At 42.6% G+C, this 17,966-nt stretch overlaps 1 protein-coding gene across 1 annotated transcript; it reads right to left on the bottom strand.

The window, feature by feature from the left end:
* Positions 1-5,911: 5,911 nt before the first annotated feature.
* Positions 5,912-17,451, bottom strand: LOC144013190 (target of Nesh-SH3-like). Its single transcript, XM_077511797.1, has 19 exons — positions 17,040-17,451; positions 14,697-14,876; positions 12,958-13,026; positions 12,761-12,893; positions 11,852-12,033; positions 11,675-11,727; positions 10,647-10,686; positions 9,985-10,044; positions 9,792-9,851; positions 9,264-9,311; positions 8,998-9,189; positions 8,839-8,928; positions 8,554-8,763; positions 8,337-8,442; positions 7,305-7,384; positions 7,180-7,209; positions 6,942-7,100; positions 6,745-6,867; positions 5,912-6,681 (listed from the first exon to the last, which is right to left on the bottom strand). The coding sequence occupies exons 1-19, from the start codon at positions 17,125-17,127 to the stop codon at positions 6,566-6,568; spliced, it is 2,019 nt and encodes a 672-aa protein (XP_077367923.1). The 5' UTR covers positions 17,128-17,451; the 3' UTR covers positions 5,912-6,565.
* Positions 17,452-17,966: the final 515 nt, after the last annotated feature.

The following is a 17,966-nucleotide window of genomic DNA, read 5'->3' as shown; positions in this document are numbered from 1 at the left end:
TTGGCTGCGCGAATATATTCCAGGTTCTTGTGGTCGGTGTAGATGACGAATTGTTCCTTGGCTCCCTCCAGCCAGTGTCTCCACTCCCGTAGAGCCAGTACGATGGCCAGAAGCTCACGGTTCCCAACATCATAGTTGACCTCGGCAGGACTGAAGCGCTTGGAAAAGAACGCGCAGGGGTGCAGCCTCTGGTCGTCTGGGGAGCGTTGGGAGAGGACCGCCCCCACTCCTGAACTGGATGCGTCGACCTCGACCACAAAAGGAAGTTCTGGGTTAGCATGTTTTAAAACTGGTGCCGTAGAAAATAATTGTTTTAAGTCAGAGAAAGCAGATTCTGCTCTTGGAGTCCACTGAAATGGGACCTTAGTTGATGTAAGCCGTGTAAGTGGTTCTGCCCTTTGGCTATAGTTACGGATAAAGCGCCTATAGAAGTTCGCAAACCCTAGGAACCTTTGCAGCTGTTTCCTAGACGTCGGAGAGGGCCAATCCACCACCCCCTGAATCTTAGCTGGGTCTGCTCTAAGTTGCCCTCTCTCTACTATGAAGCCCAGAAATTGGACTGAGTCTAGATGAAACTCGCATTTCTCAGCCTTTACATACAACCGATTCGCCAGTAATCGCTGGAGCACTTTGCGTACATGAATCTTATGTTCTTGGAGACTATGTGAAAATATCAGAATATCGTCAAGATACACAACGCAGAACTGATCCAGCATATCTCGCAACACGTCATTTATCAAACACTGGAAAATGGCAGGGGCATTAGTGAGACCGAATGGCATAACTAAGTATTCAAAATGTCCCAGCGGGGTCTTGAAAGCGGTCTTCCACTCGTCCCCCTCCCGAATCCGAACCAGGTGGTAAGCACTCCGAAGATCGAGCTTCGTAAATACTGTTGCGGCTTGCAGTGGTGCGAACGCTGAATCAAGCAAGGGCAAGGGGTATTTATTCTTTATAGTAATGTCATTAAGACCTCTGTAATCGACGCAGGGACGCAACGACTTGTCTTTCTTCTCGATGAAGAAAAACCCTGATCCTACCGGCGAAGTCGAGGGACGGATTAAGCCGGCAGCCAAGGAGGAAGATATATAGTCTTGCAAGGCAGCCTGTTCCGGTTGCGATATACGGTACAATCTAGAGGTAGGAAGTGGTGCATCGGGAATCAAGTCAATCGCGCAATCATAGGGTCTGTGGGGCGGTAACGACTGGGCACGATCCTTACTAAAAACCTTACTAAGGTCATAGTATTCTCTTGGTACATTGTCGAGGCAGATTGCCTCCGGAAGCATAGGTGGAGCAATGGGTTTATCGCAGTCGGCGGATACTAGACAGTTAGCATGGCAGAATTGACTCCAGTTTTCTAGGGCTGGCTTGGACCAGTCAATCTCTGGATTATGTTTCTTAAGCCACGGAAGACCCAAAATAATGGGTACCGAGCGGGACTGCATAACAAAAAAACGAAGTCGCTCCACGTGGTTACCCGACAACCTTAGCTCAACAGGAGCAGTAACGTTTTCAATAGCGGCCAGGAGGCGTTCGTTAAGATCTAGCACCTCTTTACATTCTCTTAGCGGTTCTAAAGGACAACCCAACTGCTCAACAATACCGGGATCCATAAAGCACTCATCGGCCCCAGAGTCAATAAGAGCAATAACGGTAATGGTCTTTCCCGCTCCCGTTACCTCCCCTGGAAGTTCGAGCCTAGTGCAGCTGACAGCTCTAGAGCCCAACCTACTCTTCTCCACCCCTGTCCTAATGCACTCACGCTGCGGTGTAGACGGGATCGGTGTTTTAGCCGGGGCTTGTGGCGAGCGGAGTAGCGTCTTCCCATGTTGTCCACGTGAAGCTCTGACTGGACACCCAGCGACCAGGTGTCCCGATTGACCACAGTAGTAGCAGGCCCCACTCTGAGATCGTCGCCGCCGCTCTGCTGGGTGGAGACGGCCACTCATGGGGTCGTCCGCTGCGGCGTCAGTCCCAGTGTGCGGTCGGGAATCTCGTCGCTCATTGTCAGAGTCCCTTGCATGAGTCCTCTCACAGTCCCGTTCTCGCCACCTTTCCCGGATACGATTATCCAGTCTAATACTCAGGGCTATAAGTTCTTCCAAGTTTGTGGTTTCGTCGCGAACTGCCAACTCGTCCTTCAATACGGGTGAAAGACCTCGCCGGAATATACAACAGAGTGCCTGATTGTCAAACCCGCTTTCTGCGGCCAGGATTCGAAATCCGATAGAATAGTTCGCGACTGATTGCCGCCCCTGCACAAAGTCAAGTAACTGGCCTCCGGCCTCCTTCCCCGTCACAGGATGATCAAACACACGTCTGAGTTCACGAACAAAATCAGGGAAGGAAGACCGGAGCTCAGGTGCTGAATTGCTCACGGCCATACTCCAAGAGGCTGCTTGGCCAGTCAAGAGGCTCATAACAAATGCTACCTTGGAGCGATCAAGGGCATACGTAAGTGGTTGTTGATCAAAAATCAGGGAACAGTGGTGCAAAAAGGTTCCGCAAATACCGGGTTCCCCTCCGTAACGTGACGGATGTGGCAGAGAAGGCTCGCTAATAGCAACATGAGAAGGCAGCGCCTGCTCCAAGTCAGGAGTTGAGCTTGCTCGGGGAGAAGCGCATGCTTCTGCTTGACCGACCCGGGTCGAAAGCTCCCCTAATTGGCGGGCCAGCGTGGAAATCGCCTCCTGCATCTCACGCAGCGATTTGTCATGTTGCCCCACCAACTGCCTTTGACTGGCCAAAGCGTGACGTACCCTTTCTGGGTCTGCGGGATCCATGGCCAGATTATTCTGTTAGGCGCGGCCGGGATTGCCGGCGAGAGTGGATCCCAAAATACGCAGACCACAGAAAGGAGGATCAAGAATTTATTCGCGGAAACAAACAACCGAAAAAGCTGGTCAAACAACCAGTACAAAACAACTCAACCGAAAACACTTGCAAAAGGCAAGGAGAAAAATAGCAATGAACGAAAAACACTTGCTTACAAAACGCAAGGATTCACAGCAAACATCATATAACACGAAATAGAAAGTTCAACTTAGGCAAACGTGGCCAACAGCGCACACGTAAAAGGTAACACTACAAGTCTAGGTGAGGGAACGCAAACTAAAATCCAAACATTCTACAAAGTACAACAAAGGGCGACGTAGTAATACAAGACACGTGAAAAGACTATGAAAGGCTATGAAAGGCTATGAAAACGCTAGAATAAACACTTGGCTGCACAGCAGTGAGCAAGATGAATAATCTGGCAGTCAGCAGTAGTGGCGCAGTGGCTTTTAAAGTCCATTGATTGTCCACGAGGAACAGGTGCGGTCATTAAGGTGGGAAACGCCCACCAATCACTTGGGTGCTGGAAAGAAACAAACAGAGGCCTGAGAGCCAAACCATGACAAATTTCAAATGACAAAATTCCTTTGCTCGTCTTTGTTTGATTGCTGCATTCAAAAGTCGGAAGTCAAATATATCCGAGTTGTTTTTTCCCAGTTCCGACCTGAAAGCGTTCGGGTTGAACCAAAATGGCGGATAGTTGTAAATTGTTTTTTATTTTGGTTCTTAAAACTCGTTTTTGACCTCCAGCAAACTTGCCTTCTCGCAATTTTTCTTCATTTATTGTTTTTATCTTATTTCATAAGCATTTCATACAGTTCACTAGTTCACCGTATAATTTCATGCCGGGAAATAGCGGCATACTGTCATGTACGCTGCATTTTGTGAAGTTATGGTGAATATTTATGAATGAAGAAAGCTATCTAGTTTTATACTCGAGTAAATTGTGTTTTACCATTCACGGTCTGTGTTTCCAAAGGGGTCGCCATTGTAGAGTGATGTCACATTGTAGTCTGTCGGCCCTTTTTTTCCCCCAACTTCACAAGTAAAATTTTCGAGTTCAAGGGGTCGTTCCCGTACACACTTCCTGGTTTGCACTCGTAAAAGTCCGACTGTTATGTCTGGGGTCACGCCAGGGTTAAGTTTGACTTCATGACCTGACCTTTGAACTGATGTAACCATCATGTAACCATCATCTGGTTTCAACTGGAAAAACGCTATGTGATGTTTCAACTGGTTTTATGCTATGTGATGTCATGAGCTCCGTGATGTCAATCTTTAATCCTTTACTGGTCACAACCAATCATATCGATTCACTGTCTGTAGTAGCGTTCTGAGAAGTGTTTTGTTTGTCGGATTATTGCTTCTGTCACCACTGCCTCTCTCTTTGTTTCTCATCTAGTCAAGTTTATTCTACGCCTCTCGATGTGAATAAACAGTTAAAATCTTATTTGTATCTGCTCTTTGGGATCCAACGTCCAGCACATGACATAGACTTCCGACCATCCTCGAATGCAGCTGCAAGTACAGGAATCAAACACACACACACAAAATAAATAAAAAAAAAGGGTCTTTTTCAATGCAAGCATCTGAACGTCTACTTAGGCTAAGTAGAGTGTGAATACGTTTGCCATGGCCTCCACTGGCCATCCGCTGAGCGGTCGCCATTGTCAATCACGGCAAAGGTAAAGCTCATGATGCACCACTGCCTCTGGAACACGGAACTGCACTGAGCTGTGATTGGTCTGATCCGCCGCAGGGTCGTCAGGAATGCTGCTAAGCCGCACCCGCGTCCAACAAGCTTCGACGAGCATGAAGGAAGATGGCAGATTACATAACTGGATTTGATGGGAAACAGCTTGCCAGCTCAAGGCTGCATGTACTTTAAATGGCGCCCCAAGGTACGGTTGCAGTCAAAGACTCACCAGATGTCCAAAACCACCATCCAAGGACGTCAATAACCCAACAAGAAGCAGAGACCTCTTCAATGGCTTTGGGACGATTGGGAAATCTTGTTTTGCTTGTTTGTGAAACAAATTCTCACGTAGAGCTCCGGTGTCTCAACTTTTTTTTCTCCGAAAAGATACAATCAAAAAGTAAAGGACCAAGAATTATACTCCACAAGGAAGAGATGTTCAGGACGACACTGCTTCCAATCAGTTTTTACTTGAGGTTCATTTGATGTGTTACCATGTTAGACCTTGACACATGGAAGAACTTTTAGAAAAAACTTTTTTTTATTTTTTTATTTGATGACTGAAGTGGTGCAGAATGACGGGAGTTCAAACCAGGCGCCAATGCCGTGCCACACTTGTTGAAATGTATCGTGATCATGTCAACAGACTTTCTATGTTTTTGTGCGGAGAAGAAATGGATGGTGGCCCAGTGTTGCGTAACAGTGGCAGATTCTCAATCTGACATGATTTCCTGCTGGTGTTTTCTTTACCTCCCCTCTTGAATTCCTTCATTGTGCTAAACGTTCATCATTATTTTTCCTTTCAAACAAATGTCACCAATACAGGGAAATGTATGTATACCTCCTCCAGAATACTGCAGCTCAGGTTCTGACAAAGAGATCAGGACATATTACTCCGGCTTCCAGTCAGCTGTCGAATAGATTTTGAAATTCTGCTCCTGGTTTATAAATCACAGGATGGTTTGGGTCCATGAGAAACGCTGACTAAATATAAACCCAGTTGGGCTATGAGGTCTGCAGACACGGGTTAAAAGTTCATGTTGTCAATGTACATTTCTTTAGTAATTTTTGGTAAGATGCTTTTGTTTTCTCTGCTTTGCTTCTGAAAGTCAAACACTTGTCTGTCAGTTCAGGTGTTGTGTCTTTGCTTGTGTGAAGCACGTGGAGTTGCCTCGTATGTGAAATGTGCTATATAAATAAAGTTGCCCTGCTTTATGCACTCATAGGCTACTATGTTTAAGGATTAAGGCCTTATTGATGATAGGTTATGTTAATGAACAAGTTATTGCTTCTGTTTTATTATCCTCAGGCATAAAAAACATTTTTCTCAATGCTCACTGATGGTTAAAGTAAGAGATGCAAGAATATTCTTATACATTTTTAAAAATAGTTGAAGTCTTTATTTCTTCAAATACATAAACCATAATCACACTGTAGAAAACAGGGGAAAACCTTCCTGTGTTTTCACGCCAACAAAATAACATTAACAACATTTGGCGCTAAATACATACAATAAGTACATTTTGAGCACTTTAAAGTAACATATTTTCCTTTGACAAAACACACCTGTATACAGAAAAAAACACCCTGTTGTTCCGCTTTTTACACAATAATAATGTACACATTTTAATACAGTTAATGTACATTATGTCATCATTAACAAGCGATGAACCTGAACCACTCCCCCCAAGAGATGACCCAATGTAGTTTTATTTAACATTCAGATATTTACATGTAAATGCATGTCATTTATTTGTTGACAGCGAGTTAAAACAGCAAAAACAAAAAAAGAGCAGTTTTGTCTGTTTTTTTAGTTTGACTGCTACTTTAAGCAAAGAACATTTACAGGAATGATGTGCAAATTGCAAATACAGAAGTCTGGTCATTTCCACACTGATGAGGTAACGTGCTACTGAGTTTATTTTTGATAGAGTTCCACTCCTGGCAGACTGTTAGAAAGCTTCAATGGTCACCACGGCAACAGTAAAATAATGTGCTGTACCCGAATATGCCCTGGCACCAAATCCCGGTTTACCATTTTCCCGGGATGGGAATTCCACACTCGTACCAAGACACGTAGCCGATGTGGGAATATCCACCAATTGGACCAAACTGAACAGGTTCCTGTCGCACTGCTCGATGAAAGCCTAAATGGTAAACATAATTCATCAGTCACTTGAAGCTGTGATGTGGGATCAAATGGGTCTTACCAGATCTTGATGGCAGCTGGACCGCATTCACTTGTCGTCCGGTTCTTCCGTCCAGGAATGAGTCGACGAACTGGCAGTGATCCTCGCCAAAGCCGCTCTGGTCTCCGATGTTGTAGAATTTACCTGGGATGCAAATGGATCAGTACACGTCTATGTTGAGGCTTCATGACGTTTCAGTGGCGGTGAACGAGACTCACCATTTAGCGAGTCGCTCAGATAGATCTTGTACCTAAGCGAGTTGCACAGCTGGACCCCCACAAATTTACGATACCAGGTTCTCTTGACGTATTGTTTCCCATTACAGTCGGAGTAAGCGTCTGCCTTGAAGGGGAATTGCGTCCAGATGGCATCTTTACCTGTTAAGATGGCCACGTCGTCAGATTTGTCCTGTCCTGGTCCAGAATCATTACAGACTTGGACAAAGTGGGACCTTACCTGAAACATTCTCGCTAACTCGAGGGTCCGCTGGGGAACGAATTGAAGACAGAATTAATCACTAGAACTCTCACGCTGGTTCTGAGTATGGAAAGATGTATATGCAAGATTCAAGTTTCTTGTACCCGACTCAGTGTTGAAGGACACCGGCTCACTGGATGGACCTGTCCCAATGTCATTCTTTGGTGTCACCTTGAACTCATAGCTATCATAAAACACAGAACACATTTAATTCCACTTAAAGTCAACCCTAAACATTTCTTGACAATATGTTATATGTGATCTCACTACATGACATTCGGATTAATATTACATTTGTGGAATATGAGCTATGCAACTCCATCCTAGGGGCAGCCATTTTGCCTCTTGCTGTCGACTGAAGATGACCTCACAGTTGCTCAAGGCTCAAGCAATGACCAATCACAGCACACCTGTTCTCTGAATCTGAGCTGTGATTGTTTGTAACTTGAGATCTGAGCAATTGTGTGTTAGGTTCTGAGGTTGGATCCCAAAAGCGCAGAAACAAATACGAGTTTAACACTTTATTCGCACAACATCAAGAGGCATGTAACTAACTTGACTTGACCAGAAACAACGAGAAGGCATCGAGGAAAAGAGGAGCAGGTGCAGAGCTAGACAGAGTAATCAGACAAAACACACTTCTCACTTAGGCTTACATAGACAGTGAATCGATCAGATTGGCTGTGGTTAGACATGTGGGTAACAGGACTGACATGGAATTATCTGATTGGCTGTTGACCAGATAAAGAGATTAAAGATTCTTGACATCACATAGCTCCTGACATCACATAGCTTAAGACCAGTTGAAACTAGATGCCGGTTACATCAGTTCAAAACAGACACTTGACGGCCATGACCCAAAAATAACCCTTGCATGACCTAAACTTAACCCTGGCATGACCCAGTCATGACACTGTAATGTCATTTTCACGCGACAGCAAGTAGCAAAATGGCCGCCTCCCGATATTGATAAAAACTGCTGGATTTTGCTGTTTAAATCATATTCCACAAACGTAATATTAACCAGGAGAGGGGGGGGGGGGGGGGGGGGGGGGGGGGGGTAGACTTCCCCTTTAAGTTCAAGATGACTTTAAAAGATGTCATGTGAAGCTAGCTCTGATGGAACTTGAGCTTACCTGCTTTCTGGTTTCAGGTTTTCCACTGCTGTATGCGTCTGGTCGGTGGTCAGAATGGAAACTTTCTCACCGTCAGGTCCTTTTGTGGTCGAGATGACTTCATACTCTGAGGAAACAGCAGGAGTGGCTAACTATTAGCTTCTGGAGATGATTTTTCAAAGTGACCGATAGCTCATCCAAGTACAACATTAGCAACCGCTAACCAAGAATGTCATACCTGTAGTGTCATTGTTGGTCTTCTCCCAGTCCAGAATGATGAAGGAAGGACATCCTTCAACCGTTACCACAGTCAGGTTCGAGGGCGGAGTCTTGGGCGCAGCCGTCACGTTGGTGTCGCTGCGCTCGTCCTCGGGGAAGAAGTTCAAGGACGATGTAATGGAACACGGCTCGTCCGCTTTCTTGCCCGTTTGGTAGATGACGTGAGGCGCTGCGGTTTGTCGAGGGTGGGACGCTCAGTCTGGATTCTCGCTGATTCTTGACAACAACAAAAAAAGACACTTACCCACGTAACGCTTTTTGCCCATGGCGTCAATATCGGAGGTGGGCTGCGACTGAAACAAGTCGGAGTTTTCCCATGATTCTTGGAGAGGGGCTGCAAGAGGAAGTGTCACGTTTGCGATCAGGATCTGCTGCACCTTAGAGATTTCTTAAGAGGATGTACCTGCGGTAGTGGGTGACTTAGTGGTGGTGTATTTCCGTTTGTGCTTGGTTGGCTTGGAAGTGGTGGTTGGCCTGGCAGTGGTTGGCCTGGCAGTGGTTGGCTTGGCGGTGGTTTGCTTGGCAATGGCCACTGGGACTTTGGGCTGGAGGACAGCTGTCAGTTTGTCCGTGTGTTTCCGGTCATTGTTCTTCTCTGTATAAGAAAGTAAACTTAGGATATGGAATACGACCATAAGGTAGACTCAACTGGTTCTCTGGTCAGCTCACCTGATTGGTTTGGTTTTCCAAGCAGGTTTGTTTTCTTGTTGAGAGACCCTGAAACAGCCACATCACAACACCCATCAACACAAGAGAAAAACTCCAGCCTTTCTCGTTGCATTCTGACATGGAAAATGATGCTAAAATAATGGAAAATGACTTTAATAATTCCCGTCCTCGATTAAAGGCGCTGATTCTTTTCCATAAGCAGAACGTGAACAAGTCACGGCAGAAAGCTGAAAGATGATGAGGCCTGCAACGGAGCAGTCGCATTCCTCCCAATCAGCTTTGTGTAAACATGGATGGCCGAGCACAAAGCTACCAGGTAACATTTGCATCTTGGCTTAAATTCATTCGCGGTTTAGAGGAGTAAGAAAAAAAAAAGGCAAGCAGCGTAGGAAGCATCTGTCGACCATCACCGAACAACAAGAGGGACTCGATGCTGCTACTAATTAGCAACTCGCCCTGTGACAACCAGCTCTCGTGTACATTTGGGTCGAACGATCCAGTGGTTTAGTGTCAAGGAGGCGGGTTTACCTGAACGAGGACGTGTCCATAAGGCGGGCTTGATAGGAGGGAAATCTCGATGTCCGTTCACTGTTGGGAGAAATAAAACAGTGTTGTACTTAATACTTAATTACTCAATAGCATTTATGTATTTACATATACACATATTTTACATAAAAAAAACTGATAATCTTGAGCTAATTTTAAGTGCAGTTCAGCTTGCCTGGGAGAACAGCGCGGTGGAGCAGCGAAGGAAGTCGAGATCGTGTCCGGTTGTGAAGTGCTGCAAACATGTGGAACATCACATCAGTAGTTTTTTTTTTTTTTTTCCATCATTTGACAAGAAATTAATGTCAGAGCCTGGTTGTAAACTAGGGCTGTGAAATATGGCCTTTAAATAAAATCTCAGATTTGTTTTTTTCCGTTTTAAAAAACATATTGGGCAAATTTTCCCTTTGGGATTGATATTATTTAACATTAAGACAGTCAAAGTAAAAGATGCAAGCTTCCATACCAAATTCATTTTTGTCTCTGAAAAATGTAAACAAAATCCTAGATAGAGTTTTAGCTCTATACTCCAAGTAGAATAAGCCCGTCAACAGCAGCAGGCTTCAGGAATGCCTGTTACTTCACATACAAATGTCACGTCACGCCCACACTGAAAACGCTCTCGAATAGGACACTTAAATATAGAGAGGTATTTTCCAAGGCTTGGGAAGTTTATTTCATGCTTCTACCACCATTGCGTTCTGCAGTATACAAACTGGCCCAAAAAAAAAAAAACTGACTCAGAACTTGGTGCTTCAGTTGTGGAATAATCGCCCAGCCCAGATGTCAAGTATTGTGTCAGAGGGTAAAAGTAAACAATCCTGATGGAGGTGCTACCTGGACGTGGAGGGAAGAAAGCACGAGGCCTGAGAGGATTCTGAAACACAAACAACAGATCGCAGAGTTCACATCCATGAAAGGACTAAAGAATGTCGCCAGAATTGCTATTAGCATTGTCGGTATGTCTTCAACACAACCAAATAGTATAAACCAGAGCAATTAAAAATTAAGCTCTTGGCAAATCTTTCTGTAAAACATACAGTAACTATTACTAATCACACAGAAACACACGCACACAAAAAAACGCTCTCTCTCTAACCATACATCGTGTTACTTCTGTTAGCAGTGTTTCTCAATTCCAGTCCTCAGGCCCCCCTCGCCAGCCTGTTTTCCATGTCTCCCAATTGCAACGCAGGTGAGGATCGTTATCAGGCTTCTCCAGAGCTAGCTGATTAGCTGTCATTGGAATCAGCTGCATTCGGAATTGGGAGACATGGAAAACAGGCTGGCTAGGGGGGCCTGAGGACCGGAATTGAGAAACACTGTGTTAGTGGAAGACTAGCTAGCGCAGGCTACTAAACGATTGGCAGCCATCTTGATGGCTAAAAGCAGGATGTGAGGCTTATCTGCCATTATTCACCAAAAACAAGTTTACTTCCTGTTTTTGTGCTCAAAACCATGTAAGTATCATATAAAAAGATTGCTTTGCCGCAGTATCATGGCATCTTTGTTCAAAACACCTATTCGGAACTGAGGGGAGGAGCTTCATTTAGTCAGGCCATGGCTGTGGCTAATGGGGGGAAAATTGTATATTTACTGGTTGATATTCACACCAGCGACATCACAGAGTTTTATTTCAATCAAGTGTAGTGTTTTGGCATCATGGTTCGGGGTGTATTCAGGGCCTAAGCTATTAATATGGACAATTATAAACATTTTAAAGGGGGCTGCATCATTATTTGCACATTTTTTGTGCGTCGCGGCAGGGCTTGGAACCAAACCCCCATGGTAGTGCCAGTTCAAGGTATTACTCCAAATAACGCCATAATAAAAGACAAAAAAATAACATTTGTCACTTTACGCACCAGTGGCTTCATCAGAGGAAGGCGCAGCTTTGGTGGCTTCTGCATTTTTTTACCTGAAAATAAAAGCACATAAAAACATATGAACACAATTTAGTCCTACATTATTCAACCATTTGTCATGAAACAAAACCAATTGACTAGACTTTGCAGATGCAGTTAACATTATTGGCTCCTTACCAGCCATGTTGGTACTTTGGATGACGGCTTTACTCCAGGCTCCACTGCGGTCGTCCTTGTTGGAGCGGACACCAAATTCGTAGGGCGTGTCAGGAGTCAGGTTGTCGATGACTGTGTCGCTTGTCGGGCATGTCTGATAGATCCACTTCCTGTTTTTCTCCCGGTAGCGGATAGTGTAGAAACTGATGGAAACAAGAAGCAGGTGTTCCTCAGGGTTCTGTTCTTTGCACTTTTTATTTTTCTGCATGTTTAAGCGGAGGACATAGATTGAGTTGCGGGTCAAAAAAATATGGAAATGGCAACTGGTTGTAAGAATTGAAAAATACTTTTCAAATTAAATTGATGCTAGCCTGAAGATGATTGCGTGAAATCACGTTCACATCAAGAACAGTGTAGAGCACCTCACCTATTAGAACACACTCTAAAAAAAAAATATTTGTTTTTCACACAATCTCACAGGTCATTTTCTGGCAAGGAGACATCTGTCCAGTAGTTTCAAAACGAAGCTCAAGCTTTCCAACTTCTTCTCCAAGTTGTTTGATGGAAAAGGGAAACAATTTTTAAAGGTGGGAAAAGATGGAAAGGATGACAATTACAGGCAAGGCGAAGGACAACTGGAAGAAGTGAGCTAGAAAACATGACATTCTTCAACGGAACATCTCTCACAGGATCATTGCGGAACACAAGTGACATAACGTGGAAGCAGACGTCTTCTGTCGCCATAAACCACGAGCTACAGTCATTCATCTCCACAAGATGACATCTTTACTTATGATGTAGTGTGTTCCACTGGATATTTGGGATTCACAACTTGGGGTCAAGGAAGTAGTGCGAGCTTCATATAGCTCTTTGCTATTTTTAGGGAGTTAGATGTCAGAAATCGGGATGCGTCCGCGATCCGGATCTTACCCGTCCTCCAGGCAATCCTCCAGGATGTCCCTGTCATAGGAAGTTTTCCGATGGTTCCCCCAGGACAGCAGCACCGCCGTCGGGCTGACGGTGCCGATCACCAGATTGAGCTGCTCGTTCAAGTTGACCTTTCCTGCGCATAAAGTCAAGAAAAAATGAGAATTTGCATGGAAGAAAAACAGGAAGCACTCACATACCTGTGCAGTATTTGCTGACGTCGTTGGGAAGGACCGGCTGCACGGCCACGAGGTACTTGGGTTCTGCGTCTGAAGTGACAGATGATTGATCTATTATGTAATCTTTTGAGCACGTTTAGGCTTGTCACCCTCAGTTTTACATTTCAGCCCTGTATATCACCTTGGCAACCAAGGGACAGTGATGAAAAACAAATCAAGGTAGGCAATGAATTCTTCTATTGGCATTTTTTATTTTTTATTTATTTATTTATTTATTTATTTTTAGGGGGGGATTGCGCCAAAATGCACTCAGCTCTTCAACCACAAATTTGAGCAGAGAGCAAACAAACATGTTTATGTTAAGAAAGTGCATTCAGTCCACACCTTTAAAATAAAATAAAATACAGTGGTGCCTTGAGATATGAGTTTAATTCATTCTATGACCACACTTGTAAATTAAAATATTCCTATCTCAAATTATCTTTCTTCATTGACATACGGTGGTGCCATTTATCTGTTCTAGCAAAAAAAAAAAAAGTCAAAAATGTAATTTGAAATGTGAGTTGTTGTTTTTTTGTTTGTTTGTTTTTTGTTTTTTAAATAAGGAAGATAGGATCTATAATTTTGTACTTCATAAAAAAATAGAATTAAAACAAAATCAAATAAAATTTACAGAATTATAAAGAATTGTATTGTGTTACCGTCTGGTGTGCCCAGTGTTAAATTTGATAGTAAAAAAACAAAAAAACAAAAAAAAACTGGGAGTGGTATTAAACAGCTTGAAGGCTCTTTATTTATTTTATTTTTTTTCTTGAAGAAATGTTCACCAAACTGCTGCTGTGAGTTGAGTTTGTTGTCACCAGCAATAAAACGTTGTGAATATCACAAAAAGAAAGAAACTGCTAATGTTACAAGAATAAAGTTGTAGTATTGCAAGCATAAATTGAATGTATTTCAATGCCAAGATAGGGACGGTTTTTCGTAACTTTAGGATTTTATTTGTTAAATTATATCTCCCCTCCCAACTTTTCAGTGTGACAGCTTTTCACTTTTGTGCTTTGCTGGAGTTAATAATACAGATTGACAGCATCACAGTAACAGAGTGGTTGATAAAAGACACGCAAGGATCTATACGCAAGCTAACGCTATCAAACTTTCCAATACAAGCGATTTAAAAATCACGGAACATTTGCTTTAATAACGCCACTGACAAAATCCGAGAATGTTTCTCATGAAGCGAATGCGTATTAATGGATGTTTCAGAGCAGGTTTCCTGTTGCTACACAAGCGGCCAATGAAATCCAACACCGTAAAGTCATAAATGTAATCTTTTGGTCCTGCAGGAATGAAATGAGGCAAACATCTGTTTGCTGTTTCCACATGGTTGGCTTTACATGAGCATAATGTGTAAATTCATGTTTACTTTCACGTGTCAGGGGTGGGAAAACTTGTGCATTGCATGTAAAATATGAAAATGTTTATTTTGACAATAAAATAATTGACTCTCGTTAAATTAATTATATTATTTGAAGTTTGATATTTAATTTAACAATATATTTAATTAAACAATTACTGATCTGAAATTTTTTTCATTAAATCAAGTAAACAATTGGAAATATAAATACCGAAACGAAACCTGGAAAAAATTATATAAAAAAACCAATTGGAACGTAAAAAAATGTTTAAATCAATGCAACAAATATTACAGGATTCTTTATAATGGCCCGAAAACTTTTCAAATAAGTGTTATAAATATTTACCCATCTCGGCCTGGTAGGGGATCCCATTTTCGGGCAAAGGGATGAACTGTTTGGAGGAGACGCTGCTTCCGTAACCCAGAATGTAACCTTCCAGCTTCAAGTCGGGACTCGGTTGCAGGAACTTCATGATGATCGTGTCACCGGTGGCGTTGATCTTGACTCTCATGTTGTGGCGACGGACTGCAATGAAAATTGACAAGACATCATAGACATTCAGATGCCAGCACTAGCGAATTAGGTTTGCGTGAAGTGAGCTAGATCACAATGCCAGGATGTATAAATACTGTTTGGACTTGAGTACAATTTTTAAGATATTTTTATTTTTAAGAATTTTTTTAGATTTTTAAGGTGACTGTACTTGAGAATTTATCCATCCATCCATCCATCCATCCATTTTCTTGACCGCTTATTCCTCACAAGGGTCGCGGGGGGTGCTGGCGCCTATCTCAGCTGGCTCTGGGCAGTAGGCAGGGGACACCTGGACTGGTTGCCAACCAATCGCAGGGCACACAGAGACGAACAACCATCCACGCTCACAAGCACACCTAAGGACAATTCGGAGCACCCAATTAACCTGTCATGCATGTCTCTGGAATGTGGGAGGAGACTGGAGTACCCGGAGAAGACCCACGCGGGCACGGGGAGAACATGCAAACTCCACCCTGGAAGGCCGGAGCCTGGACTCGAACCGGAGTCCTCAGAACTGGGAGGCGGACGTGCTAACCCCTTGTTCACCGTGCCGCCTAGAATTTATTTTTATTTAATTTTATTATATTTTTCCACATTTCCATATTCGGTTAATATGTATATCTATTCTGTTTCATTACAACAAAACGCATGATAATACAGTGGTGACTTGACTCATAGTTTAAGTCATTCAGTGACCACGTTTGTATCTCAATTTTTCACCAACAGGAAATATTCTGCAGTACTGTACTCTATAATTTAACATAATTAGATAGAATAGAATGTAAATAATCATTTAAAGGTTGTAAAGATATATATATATATATATATATATATATATATATATATATATATATATATATATATATATATATATATATATATATATATATATATATATATATATATATATATGAAGGTTATGAAACGCTAATTATCACGATATTGTGGGGAGATTGGTGATATAAAAAAAGACAAAATTGTAAAAATGAATAAATAAATAAAATAAAATAACTCATACTAAAAAAAAACATTCAATATTATAGCAGAAATGCAAATAAACAACCTACAATCTCTAATAAGCACTTAATAATGCGACACTTACTTGCTAATACATGCACACATTGAGTTCTTCCACAAATTGGTTCACTCAGTTCACAAGCATATTATGTTCCCCTTCATCTGACTATTGGCATGAATTTGAAACATAGAAGGGCCAAAACATGCCTTGTGAAAATTAAACTGCACTAAAAACCGAGTCACCAGAGGGTGTTGGAACTGCACAAATGGAAATCAACCTGACTTTTTTTTTTTCTTTTTTAACAGATGTGTTGCTTTTAATATCGTGACATGACGACAACAATATTGTGGCAGTTTTAACAGTGTGATATCAAGATATTGCCGATATTGTTACATCCCTTATATATATATATATATATATATATATATATATATATATATATATATATATATATATATATACACATACATATATATATATACATATTAAAGAAGACGTTCGCAACAGCTCAGTAGGTTGCAGTAGAGGATAAAGAATATATGCCCGTCGGGTTATATTCTGTAACGTTATGTTCCAGTATTGATTGCTTAGAAGGCTACTATGACATTGATGCTAGCTCAATTAGCCCATCTATGGCATTTTGCATAGTGTGTTAGTAAACTTTGTTAGGTAAATAGCATGTAATACTCACTTTGAATTTAGTTTTACATAAATCTTCAGCACCACTACTTGCGTTTTTGTTGGTGTTTTGTTTTTGTTTTTTTTAACACAAGAATGTGTACTACTACTTTAGCACATTGCGTGTGTGAGTGTAATCTTGCCACCTCTGTCAATGAACATCCATGTGAAGCAACATGCACGCCAAGCATGGATGGCATCCTGTTGTTCTTGGCGCCACTCTTGACAGCCTTTGATGGCCTTACATAACTTGAAGCAGAGTGCAGTGAGGCGGACCAATCGCAGGTTTGATCATGAAGCCCAGCCCACCCACTGAAACTTAACATGCCGTTGTTATCACAGTGATTGCATTGCTTCCCTAAATGCTGCATCCGAGAAATAGTCACTCTGGCAATATTTTCTACAGGATTTATATGCAAAAACAGCAACAAAAAAATAACAACACCTACAAAGCCTACCTCGGGTCCTCTGCGCTGGGATGCAACTGGGAAGAACCACCGCTCCGAGCAGCAGGAGGTGGAGGAGGAAGGGCGCAGTGGCTGCCATGACCTCTGGAAGTGAAGGATGAGGAGCTGGAAGAAGGGCGACCAGGAGCAAGACAAAAGCTTCAAGATGTGTTCAGCCCTCAGATGCCCTCAAGAGTGGAGACAACCAAGCAGAATAGAACTTATAGCTGTAGAAGGGGGTGTGGCCTCTCCTCAAACATTCAATTCGGCCTCTTGAATAACACACCCCCATCACCACGGAGAAAGAGGAAAGTCCCAAAACATGAGGAAAAACATGTTCTAGGACTGTATTACGTGAGGTTGAGGGTTGTCTCAATCTCAAATTAGTGCTGATTGCTATGACAAAAGTTCATCATGGGTTAAACTGTTTATTTTTTACTCACGTGTCCGCTCATGAAGCTTTCAGCTTCGGACGACGACGAACGACGAGAACGGGATGGGCAAATTTGACTATAAACACTCGGCAAACATCTGTCGACAGGACACAGCAGATAAACATCGCTGGCTGCAGCTGCGGGACAGTGAGGTGTGCACAGGAAATCCATGTTACGTTCGACAGACTCGATCAGGTTGCACCACGTGTCGTAGGACACGTTTCATCCTCGGCCCACTGGATCAAAGAGAACATTTTAGCAGGGCAAAAGTGAGAGAATTTAAATGAAAGTACAAGAAACTGTCATGATCTGTTTCCTTTTGTGGCGAGTTTATTGCCAGTTTTGGTTTGATGCTATGAATCTTTTCCATTTGTGTGTTTGTGTGTTTTTATAAATATTTTTTTCAGATTCCTGGCTGCACTCCTTGCTTTTCTGCTTCCCTGCACTTGGGTCCTCCACGCTCCACCACACAACCATAACATAAAACACATTATACATTTAATAT

The sequence above is a fragment of the Festucalex cinctus genome, chromosome 2 (genome assembly GCF_051991245.1).
Source record: "Festucalex cinctus isolate MCC-2025b chromosome 2, RoL_Fcin_1.0, whole genome shotgun sequence".
Classification (NCBI taxonomy): domain Eukaryota; kingdom Metazoa; phylum Chordata; class Actinopteri; order Syngnathiformes; family Syngnathidae; genus Festucalex; species Festucalex cinctus.
This window is presented reverse-complemented; position numbering and strand designations above follow the sequence as displayed.